This window comes from Manacus vitellinus, unplaced genomic scaffold (genome assembly GCF_001715985.3).
Source record: "Manacus vitellinus isolate BGI_N305 unplaced genomic scaffold, ASM171598v3 scaffold_99_pilon, whole genome shotgun sequence".
NCBI lineage: Eukaryota > Metazoa > Chordata > Aves > Passeriformes > Pipridae > Manacus > Manacus vitellinus.
This window is the reverse complement of record NW_021940916.1, coordinates 891,080-902,239: the sequence shown is the minus strand read 5'-3', so window position 1 is coordinate 902,239 and position 11,160 is coordinate 891,080. Positions and strand designations below refer to the sequence as shown.

General features: G+C 53.6%; 2 protein-coding genes across 3 annotated transcripts; one reads left to right on the top strand and one right to left on the bottom strand.

Moving 5' to 3' along the window:
* Positions 1–1,458: 1,458 nt before the first annotated feature.
* On the bottom strand, positions 1,459–7,619 carry S1PR4 (sphingosine-1-phosphate receptor 4). Of its 2 annotated transcripts, none has more exons than XM_018086621.1 (3): positions 7,560–7,619; positions 3,833–3,969; positions 1,459–2,935 (listed from the first exon to the last, which is right to left on the bottom strand). In XM_018086621.1, the coding sequence occupies exon 3, from the start codon at positions 2,740–2,742 to the stop codon at positions 1,516–1,518; it is 1,227 nt and encodes a 408-aa protein (XP_017942110.1). In that variant the 5' UTR covers positions 2,743–2,935; positions 3,833–3,969; positions 7,560–7,619; the 3' UTR covers positions 1,459–1,515. The 2 variants fall into 2 exon arrangements, with proteins under 2 accessions (XP_017942110.1, XP_008926506.1); XM_008928258.2 differs by lacking the exon at positions 7,560–7,619 and adding an exon at positions 4,079–4,340.
* On the top strand, positions 7,187–9,191 carry LOC103761646 (mast cell protease 1A). Its single transcript, XM_008928259.2, has 5 exons — positions 7,187–7,276; positions 7,374–7,518; positions 7,709–7,844; positions 8,133–8,384; positions 8,705–9,191. Exons 1-5 carry the CDS (start codon positions 7,213–7,215, stop codon positions 8,837–8,839), a joined length of 732 nt encoding a protein of 243 aa, XP_008926507.1. The 5' UTR covers positions 7,187–7,212; the 3' UTR covers positions 8,840–9,191.
* Positions 9,192–11,160: the final 1,969 nt, after the last annotated feature.

The following is an 11,160-nucleotide window of genomic DNA, read 5'->3' as shown; positions in this document are numbered from 1 at the left end:
CCGCGGTACGCACGCAGCCCAGTCCCCGCAGGCTCTGCCGGGAACCTGTAGTTCGCGTTCCAGCGGCAAAAGGCTGCTGGGAGATGTAGTCTCCGGAGGCACCAGCCCTCCCGGCCCTGCAAGGGGCGCCCACGGCCGGCCCGAGCGGCCCCCGAGCGACTGGACGGGACGGGACGGGACGGGACGGTGACGGGTGGGGTGGGACGGAACGGGACGGGACGGGACGGAACGGGACTGGGCGGGACGGGGGATTTCCGCTGTCCCCGTGAGCGGGGTGATCCCCCTGTCCTGGGAACGGGAGGGCGGGCTCCGGCTGTTCCGGGCCTACAGGGAACGTCTGCTGGGTGCTGCCCGGCTTCTGGATTACGCGGCGGAGACCGAGTACCTGACCTTCAGGAAGTAAAAAATTTACAGCAAAATTAACCCAAGACTTTCTGGTCGCCTCGATTTAATGCAAAACAAATGGGTTGATAACAGTTCCCGTGGAGGGGCTGGGCCAGCAGGTTTTGTGTGAGCCCACAGTGCTTCCGTGGCTTTGTCCTTTTTGCAGGGTGAGAGGATGCGTTTGAGTGCTGCTCTGATTATTCCCTGCATTAGGGAATAGAGGAGCAGGGATCTGAGGCACAAGCTGGCAGTGTCTTCAGGCCCTAGTGTGTCTCTGTCAGACCTAGGGTGGCCCCAGGCTCCCCAGTCACTGTGGTAGTGCCCGGGCTGTCACTGCAGGTGCAGCCCCATGCCCAGAGGCAGGGCAGGGCAGGGCTCTCACTTCTTGCTGCCAGACTGTAAGCACTGTCACGGCATTTGCCCGGGCATAGTGTCCAACCTCAGCACTCCAGGGAGGGCCTAGGCTGTTGCTGCAGCCCTCTGCTGTCCTCTGGCTGGTTTGTGCTGCACTGCAGGTGGGCACTTGATTCCCGGCCAGGGGGCTCGGAACTGCCCCACAACAGCACACAGTTGCACTTGCAAATCCAGTTGTTCTTGACATCAAGCCTGCATTCTTTCCCAGCAGCTGTGCCCGTCACAGCAGCTCCAGAAGGCTGTAAACTTCAGGAGAAGACTCAAAGTATCGCCTCCAGCCCTGCATGATGTGAAGCGGCAGCACTGCCAACCCAGCCCGACCTCAAGGGGTAAGGGGGGCCATCTGGTTGGGGATGCCCAGCCCACTTGTCACTGTGCCCTGGGGCAAAATACCCTCATCTGGGCAGGTACAGTGTCTGTCTGCACACACAGAGCACACACACTTATAACCTAGGCACTGCAGTTTCTCAGCAGAGCATCAATGCTAAAATGTACCCATATCTTTCTCTCCCAGCCTGGGAGCAATGCCTATCCCTGTGCTGCACCCACACTGAAACAAAATCCCAGTCTGATGGGACTGGAAAGCCCAGTTAACAACTGGGGTGGGGCTGCCCCTGGTCAGCCTGAGTTGCACGTAGGCTACAGTTCTGCCAGGCCAGGACCAGCAGAATGAGGTCCTGGGAGCTATCTGGCACCTCTTGCTCTTCCCATGGCCTCTCAGAGGCTGGGGAGATTGCTCATCATGCTGGAGTTGCTGGAGAGAGGTGCTCTGGGCCTAGCATTCAGTGCCACAGAGCTGCGGAAACTCTCCCGGTAGCGCAGTGAGCTCTCTGTGGATGAGCCAGAGTTGATATCTGTGATGACCATGCAGTTCCCAGGCTTGCAAAGCCCAGCCCTGACACAGCAGCAGCACAGCAGGCTTCCCACAGCACGGCGCACCTCCACGCTCCTCAGGGAATAGATGATGGGGTTGACGCCTGAGTTAAGCAAGGCCAGAGCCAAGGTCCAGTCCAGGCTGTGGAGGTGTGTGCAGGTCTGGGTCTCACAGAAGACATCAAACAGCAACAGAACAAAGAGGGGACTCCAGCAGATGATGAAGGCACCCAGGATCATCAGCACAGTCTTAAGCAAGCGCAGGGAACGCTTGCGGCTGTGCCGAGAACTGGTTTGCTTAGAACTGGCCTGGACCAGTTGGAAAATGGAGATGTAGAGGCCAATAATCCCCAGGAGGATGATGCTGAACATGACTACAGAGAAAAGGATGTAGTTCTTGGAGTATAGAGGCAGGAGCACAGAGCAGGCACTGAAGTCACACAGGCAGTTCCAGCCCAGCAGTGGGAGCAGTCCTATGACGAGGGCCAGCAGCCAGCAGGAAATGATGAGGCCGCGTAAGCGCAGGGTCTTGCTGGCTTCATTCTCAGCAATCGGCCTCACCATGGCACTATAACGCTCGATGGCTGTCACGAGCAGGCTGAAGGTGGAGGCAGCCAGCGCAATGAACAGGATGCCTTCCCGCAGGAACCAGAGCTGAGGTGAAAGCTGGAAGGTCTTCTTGCCTGAGAGGCAGAGATTAGAGAGGTAGGCAATTCCTGCAAGCAGGTCACTCACAGTGATGCTGGCAATGCAGGAGTAGACCCAGCGGCGGGCTCTCAGACACCGCAGGATGGCCAGCAGCACGAGCAGGTTCTCCAGGATGATGATGCAGCTGATGATGACGAAGATTGTGCGGATGAGACCCATGCCCTCGTCCTCAGACTGCCGGTTGGTTAGCTTGCCTGTGAAGTTGTAGTGCTGCAGGATGATGTTCACATTCCTCATGGCAGCCAGCTGCAGGCAGGAGCCTTTCCTGTCGAGCAGGTCAAGTCTGAGCTCAGGATATTGAGCAGAGTCCAGTGGAAGGAGAAGGGAGTGATTCAACAGCCAGCTTAGCACTGGACCATCCATCTTCTGAGGCTGGGTCAGCAGCCAAGGGATACACGATGGAGGAAGGGATCAGGTAGGGTTTGGGGCAGAGCAGATCTTCTGTTTAAGGGCTAAAGTAGCCATGAGACTCTGCCACACAGGACTGGCTCTAAACCCAACAGCCCTGCTTAGTGTGGAGAGGAGAGTTAGAGTCCTGTCTGGCAGCCCTGCAGCACTGAAAGAGCAAGGGGAGAGGAGAGTGAGGTGTTTTGTAAGTCCACCGTGAACATAGGCTTCCTGTTGTTTAATAAAGTTTCCTGTTGTGAGTGAGAGTTACTGTTCCTAACAGCTATCACCATTTCTTGGTAAGGGTTTGGCTATTGTCAGCTTTGCTGTGGTTGTGATGGTGGGACATGAATGAAATAATATGTCAGGCCCCTCTTTGGATCAGAGCAGTCTGGGTCAAATGAAGCAATACCTCCCACCTTGATGGGTAAGGCCCGTGGGCCTGAACTGAACCAAGTGCTAGTAAGAGCTATTAAAGCAGACAGTTGAGATACTAAGTGCTTTGCCTGTTGTGGTACTAAATTCATCCCTGAACCTGCCAGAGAGCAACTGCCCCTTCATCAACTGCCCCGTGCACCACCCACGATCAGATACATCCTTCTTCAGGAGTAAGCTCCATGTTGTCACCCCTCTGGGCTTCTCTGTAGGCCCAGCTCCTGCAACTCTCTCAGAACAGGTCCATCCACGTCCTGCAGTCTGTGCAGCAACTCCAGGCACCCATGTGACTGAAGCTGGGGCTTAGCTCCATCCAGTTCAAAGGGAACCATCTGGTCAAAGCTAAGCACGTGCCCTGACACTGCATCCCCCCACCTTCAAGCACGTTCTAGAGATGGGCCAGAATCTTCCCATTGTCTGGGTCACAGGCAGGGAAGGAGGCAAAAAGGTGCTGCCTCTTGTCATTGCAGAAGGCACAAAGTGCTGCACTGAGATTGGAACCAAGGAATCCAAATGTGACTGTAATATTAATGTCTATCATTGACCTATTCCCTACGTCTGCAAAACTCAACTGGAGAGTCTTGCAATGCAATGTTCCCAATTGTGGCTGGGAATTTGCCTTATGACTCACCTGTCATGGCTGGTATGAGGCTCTTGCTGCTGGAGGGAGGTTCCGCAGTTGGCAGTGCTCTCCAGATGCTTGTCCAAGACCCAGGACAGAGCAGGTAGAGGGGAGAACTCCTTGTGCAAAATAAGTGAGACTTCTACCTATCAAAGTTGAAAAAGGGAAGTTACAACATCAACCACATTCTGTGTGGAGGATGGACCCCACCCAAATCATCTGCAAAAAGGCATAGATAAAAGAAAGACAGAGGACCTTTTAACTCAGGATCACAGCAGATGTCCTACTTTCACCTGTGTTCTCACTCCAGACTGGCACAAATTCATGAAGAGGTCCCCAGGCTGAGAGCAAAGAGCAGTGACTTCTTCCATCAGCATGGCAAACAGGGAGTTGTCCAGGGAGTCTATCCACTGCTGGATGAGTGGAGAGATTCTAGCCTGGATGGCAGCATAGACAAGTGGAAAGTGCATAGGGGGCTCCTGCTGCAGGAAGTCATGTGCAAGCAAGAGTGGTTCTCATCAAAAGCTGAGGGCTCCATCCTCCACCTTCACCCTTTCAGCCGTTGTTTTGGCCTTTTATCAGCAGTGTGGAAAGAAACTCATGCTGATAAAGTCAGCAGATGACCCCAAGATTGAAGGTGCGGAAATCAGCAGGAAGGCTGGGCCAGGAGTGCAGCTCAGTTTAGAGGAGTGCAGGTTTGCACGTTCAGCACAAAGAGCACACTCCCAAATGGTCTGGGCTGATGCTCCCCATGAAGAACTGGAATCCAAAGGGTCATTGTGACCCTTACACATAACCCTCACTTTGCTCTTGCTTCAGGATGAGCCTCCGGCTAACTTGTCTGCTCAGGACAGAACTGGTGGAGTGTTCCTGAAAGATCAGAGAATGGAGACATTTGCCTTTTCAAGGGCCCTAAGTAGCTTCCCAAAGAGCTGGCAGCATGTGAGGAGTCTCAGAACAGAGATTCCTGACAGGAATGAGCTCTTTGCAGGGGAGATCTGTGGAGAACATGAGATTGGTGGGAGGCAAACATTTTTAATGACAGGAGGGCTCAAGGCAGATGAGCAGCTGGGACAGGTTGACACACTCACCCATGGGGTGCCAGGTCCTCTGGACCAGCAAAATATTGGAGGCTCTTCCTAATGCCCCCTACATAAGCACATCAGGTGTTGCCTAAAAGACCGTGCTAATTGTTTTGTCAAGAGCTGTTCCAGTGAGGCAAAACCTTGTTCCTTGCTCGTCCTAGAATCTAGTTTGTTTGGTCATTCCATGGCAGAATGAGCTGGGTACCTGTGAGGCATGTTGCATGCAGAGAGAGGGACTAGCTCTGGGAAGCTGCCTGAACTGTGTCCCAGCTGTGTCTCAGCCCTTCCAGCCCTCCCCCCCCCACCCATTGCAAGTCACCACACACCTCAGACACTGCTCCTGCCTCACAGCAAGTCAGGGTAGGGTCCCATCCCCAGAGGAGCCTGGAGATGGTTCTTGGGTCCCCTGCCCTCCATGCAATTCGCTCAGCAGAGCACAGCTGGCTGGTACAAATCCAGCCCCATGTCCTCCTCAAAGCTGCTGCCACCAGACCTGAGGTGTGGAGTTCCCAGCTCCATGGCTGGGGGGGGTAAGAGTTCCCTCGGCTGGGCACCCACACGAGGGAGAGTTCCTGTTGTACAGCATGTCCCTGCTGCTATCTGCACAGACGCAGGCTGAGCTTTATCTTGGTACTTCTCCTTCGCTGCCATTTAATTTCAGATGTTCTTTCTTAGCAATGAAGTGAGGCGGGGTCAGGACACCCCATCCCGCGATGTTTCTCATCTCTTTCCTCCAGATAAAAGCTACAGTCTACTTGCAACTGCCTGATAGCTGCCAAGTCCTGGGTTTGGAAGGACCAGGGGGGGCATGGATGGCAGCTGCAGCACTGTGGACCCCCTACAAAATCCATGGCTAGAGCAGGTATTGAGGGATACTCACGTGAGTATCCTTAGCAGCAGAAGCCCTGGAACTCTCCAGAGGTCAACAGGAAGGCAAAAGCACTGAGGGCCCAGAGGGAGGAATTTGTCTGCAGTCAGGGATGCCAGAGAGAACAGGACAGTAGCGGCCTGAAGCCCAGCTCCCTGGGTCCATGGCCAGTGGCCTGCCCAGTCCCTCCTTCCCTGGGGCTGCTGCTCTCAGGAGGGCATCCGGTCCCAGACTGTAGGGGGGCCACAAGCAGCTGCAAGGGAAAGACAGCAAGTTACAAGTACAAGATAAAACATCGATGATTTCTGTTGAGGTTTTCCTGCTGTGGTGCTGCACAGTTCTGATTAAAACTTGTATTTTCTGATAATATGATTTAAAAAAAAAGTGGGCAAAACTCTACAGAGTGGGCCCTGTCAGGCAGCCCCCAGGCTGGCTCATGAACAGCTGGCATCCTCATCTATGTCCCGCATCTCCACCTCCCCACCCACCCATCCTGTCCTTGCTGCATGGCCCTAGCACAGCCCAACATCAGCCAAGGCATCCACTTGCCCGCAGGTGTTTTTCTGCTCCAGGAAGGGTGGAGTTGTGCTGGTTTAAAAATGACTGATCACTCCTGGCAGTTGGGTGGTTGCATTTCCTCACTTTGGTCTCTTCTGCTGTGCAGCAGCAGGCAGTCCTCTTTGTAGAGGCACAATGTAGTCCCCAACCTGGCAGGATGCTTCTGGACCCAGAGGAGCCAAGAAGAGTCAGCAAGGCCCCTCTGACGTGGGTTGACACCAAACCCTGGAGACCTGGCCCTTCACAGTGCTCAAAGAAATGTCCCAGGGACAGTCGTTGTGTCTGGCTGTCAGTTCATTGAAAGTGGGTGTTGGTGATGGTGGGTCTCTGTAGGAGAAGAGTCTCTGAAGTGCATCTTTTGATTTGAAGGTAAACAAGAATATTGAAAGAAAAAGTTTCAGGATCATCTCCTCTAGACCACATTAATGACCCTAAATGGCAAAGTTTTGTTGATTGTTTGTTTTTTAAGTGGCTTTTCTTTAAAACCTTGCATTTCCTCAAGCCAAGAACATTAAACAGAAACTGTGGGAGAAATGTTAAATCACACCTAAAAAACACCCTAGAACACCTCGCCTGGTCAGCATCCCTGAGGCTTTGGGACTATGGTGTGCCAGGCTCTCTCTGCCCTGGCCTTTCTGTCTTGTGCTATCGCTCATCAATCACAGCCACAGGCCACATGGCCACTGAGCAGACCAGGGCAGCAGCGATGCCCACAGACCTGCAGGGGTGCTGCCCTGTTCTGATTAGCACAATCAGCCCATTGCACATGGTTTCCTGGCTGCTGGGTACAGCTGGTTCCAGGGTATAAAACCAGCCTCTGGGCACAAGGAAACTCAGACTTCCACACATCTTGGAAAGAGTGTCCAGCTGTGGGAGAGATGTGCCAGCCTCAGCCACTGGTGGCCCTGCTGCTCCTGCTCTCCTGCCCATGGGCCAGTGCCAGTAAGCTGGGGTTCTGCAAGCTGTTGCAAGTGAGGCTGCTCGTCTGGGCTCTCACCTCAGGAGCCATTGGCTCATTCTGCAGTGGGGTGTCTTTCAGGTGCTCTACAGGGTCAGATTGTAGGGGGCCATGAGGCGCAGCCCCACTCCCACCCTTACATGGCATACCTGAAGATAGGGATGTCTGCCTGTGGGGGCTTCCTGGTGGCCCCTGAGTGGGTGATGACAGCCGCACACTGCATGGGGTGAGTACTTCATATGGGAGCTTTATCCCCTTGTTTCTCACCTAACCTGTGATGTCCTTCACTGGAGCGTTTTTGGAGTAGGTTCCTCTTCCTCCTGTTCTCTGCAGCTCTCTCCACCTGCCTGCCAAAGGGGAGGGAGCTGGGTGACACCCAACCTTATTCCCCCCTCTACGCTCTATGTTGTGGCCAGGAATATCACAGTCATCCTGGGGGCTCACGACGTCCACAAACCAGAAACAACCCAGCAGGTCCGGGGAGTTCTCAGATACCACGAGCACCCTGAATACGACCCTGACACCATGTTTAATGACATCATGTTGCTCAAGGCAAGGCGGTTCTGCAGTGGGCAGTGGGGCAGAGGGTGGGATGGGGCTGTGGGTCTGGCAGGGTCCACCTCTGCAAAGCTGCTTCTGCCCAAACTGCTGGAGGCAGGCAAGACTGGGAGGGACCTGGGAGGGAACCACTGGCAGGGCTTGGAGCCATATGCCACATTCACAGGAGCTCACTAGAGCTTACAGTGCCACATGTCCTGCTAGACCTCCCCTACCTCTGCGTAGAAAGCATCCTTCAGCTCTCCTACTCATAACCTTCTCCAAAACCCTGCTTTCTCCCAGCTGACATCAAAGGCCACTCTCAATGACTATGTCAAGACCATTCCACTGCCCAAGACCAGCAGTGACCTCCCCACAGGCACTAAGTGCAGCATCGCCGGCTGGGGTCTGATTGATGACGACCAGGTGACCAACAAGCTCTTTGAAACCAAAGTCTCCATCTACAGCCGCAGGAAATGCACCCTCTTCTATCCACATCTTGACACTGGCATGATCTGTGCCGGCAGCTTCCATGAGCTGAAGGATTCCAGCCAGGTAGGGGCTGCCAGCAGGCTGGGGTTTGGCTCTCTGAGAGCAGATGCTGCTGCTGCCACAGATGGAGCTGATTCCCAGGGCAGGCAACAAGCATTTGATCTGTAGCTCCCATATGAACCAACTCTCTGGACATCTTGACACCACAGTCCCTGCACAGTAGCAGAGGTAGAGCCCCAACTCACCAGCTTGGGGCAGCTCCTCCAGCCAGGTGGGCATGTGGGGCAGCAGCAGAGCCATAGACCCCCTAGACAGGGAGGGACCAGGGGAAAACCTGTTCCCACAGGGAAGAGGCCTCTAAAATCAGTCTCATCTGTCCCCAGGGAGATTCTGGTGGGCCCTTGGTATGCAATAAAGTGGCACAAGGCATTGTTTCCTTTGGGTATAACGCCCCACCTGGGGTCTACACCCGCATCTCCAACTACCTGCCCTGGATCAAAAAAGTCATGAAGAAGTAGCAGCAGCCACAGCACTTACTCCAGCTCAGATGTGGCCCTGGAGACTGCAATGGCTTCCTTCCTGTCCCTGCTGAAGGCTCAACTCCCTCCTCTCTCCTTGGGAACCCAAGTGACTTGGTGCACATGAGGGTCCTCTTCATTCTGTTCTGAGGCTGCTGGCTGTCCCCTTCCCTGCCCATCTCAGGCAGCCACTTCAGAGCCATATTAAACACCTTGAGAGAGGCAAGAATAGTCCCTGATGGCACAGAAAGAGGCTGTGCCACAACAGACCCCATTTCCTTCAGAGATAACACTGTCCCCTCTTGAACCTTGCTGCACTTAAAACATCCACAGTAAACTCAAAGCTGCATTTCCCAGTGTGTGTTGTCTTTCTTGTGGTCTTGCCACAGAGAGAAGGAGGGAGGGTCTGGCTGCTGCAAGTGAGAGGCCAGACTGTTGGGACAGCAGCAGTCATGGCTCTGCATCCTGAATTGCTGGCAAGCTCAGAAACGAGCTATGGTTGCCCTTCCTGGGGTCATGGGGGTGATGAGAGTTTTGCAAGGAGAAGAAATGCCCAGTTAGAAATGGGGTGGGAAAAGTGATGGGCACACACTCGATTTACCGACTTCAGCATCATTATCACCTTCCTGGAAGCAGCTGACAGCTGACAGGACATGGTGCATCAGCAGTACCAAGACTCAAAAGCTGCCATTCTCTACAGAGTAAAGGCTATCCCCTCTGCAGGGACCTTATGGTTGGGAGATGTTGGACCCTAGGACAGAGTACAGCCAACACAGTAGGCTGGATGACAGGGTAAACCAGCTGTAGGAGGCTTCACTGGACTTTTTGTGGACAGCGGCCTTGGCATGGGGAAGGTGGCTGTTGAGATGTCAGGGACAGAGCTTTAGGATCCCAGAGAGGAGGCAAGGGTGAGTCCTAGCTGGGGGCTGTCTGCTGTGAAGCTGGTTGGCATGTTTCTGTTCCTCTTGGCAGAGTCTGTTCCAGTGGTGGCCCAAACCCAAAAGGCTTACGGCTCTCCTCTCAGCCAGATGGTGCTGAGACACCAGCTTCCCCCACAAAGGATGCATGAGCACTGTTTTCAGACAACTCCTGCACTGGAGTCTGAACCGCCTTCCATGGTCTGCACCAGAAGAAAAACAACGTGCCCTCTGAGCCCTCATCTCCTTTGTTCTAGTTAGTTTCTGGTAGCATCTCTTGTATACAGAGAGAGCTAGAGCTTCCTGGAGGAGATGATGAGGGACAGAGACAATGCATTGGTAAATAACTGAGCTACTGAGCATTCTGGCACAGAATGACAGATGTTTGTGCAAACTCAAGAGGAGACTAAGCTGGTTTGTGGTGGGGAAAACCGGTGGGGAATTTTAAACATATAGAAAGTGTGTGCAATCCAAGGGAAGGGGGTGCTTACCCTGCTCTCATGGTCTTTCAAAGTCTCCCACTAGTCGCTTCCATCAGAGGGAGGAGATGATCTACAGTCTGCCCTGATGTCTGCTCATATGTCCTCCATGTTCCTGCCTGGGATGAAGGGAAACTATGTCACCTTTGCCTTCACCACCCAGGCTGCCCCGGGGAAACTGAGAAGGTTCCATGTTTGGGCTTTTGCTCACAGCTGCTATCAGTTAAGAAATCTGCAAGTGAACAGGCTACAGCTGCTTATCTGTGCAGTGTGAATCTTTGTCACGTCAGGGTTTTCCTCGAAGCTCCAGCCCTTGCAGTCTTTGCACGAGAATAGGAACCTTTAGGCTTAAATTTGGGGTTTACCCAGTGGCACTGGAGGCAGAGAGGAAAGCAAATTTACCATCAGTTAGCGAGGGCAGCAAGGAAGTGTCAGCCCCATTTCGTCACAGCTGAACTGTGAATGTTCAAACTTTGCCCTTATCATAGAATCCCGGAATGGTTTGAGTTGGAAGGGCCCTTAGGGGTCATCTCGTTCCATGCCCCCTGCCATGGGCAGGGACATCTTCCACTAGACTAGGTTGCTCCAAGCCCCATCCAACCTGGTCTGGAACACTTCCAGCAATAGGGCAGCCACAGCTTCTCTGAGCAACCTGGGCCAGGGCCTCACCACTCTCACAGCCAAGAATTTCTTCCTAATATCTGTGCAGTGTTATAAACACATTCACAGCAATTTTGCTCCATTAGACAAGACTACACCTACTGAGAGAGAGCAGGAAAGCCCTCAACTGCCACTTCATGGTCTTTGGAACTGGTGCATCAGGTGAAAGAAACCTTGATCTTGTAGGGCTGCTGATGAAAATTAAGAGAGTTTGCAAGTGTTCAACAACAAATAGAAGCTGCAAGGGAAGAGCCCACTGGAAGTC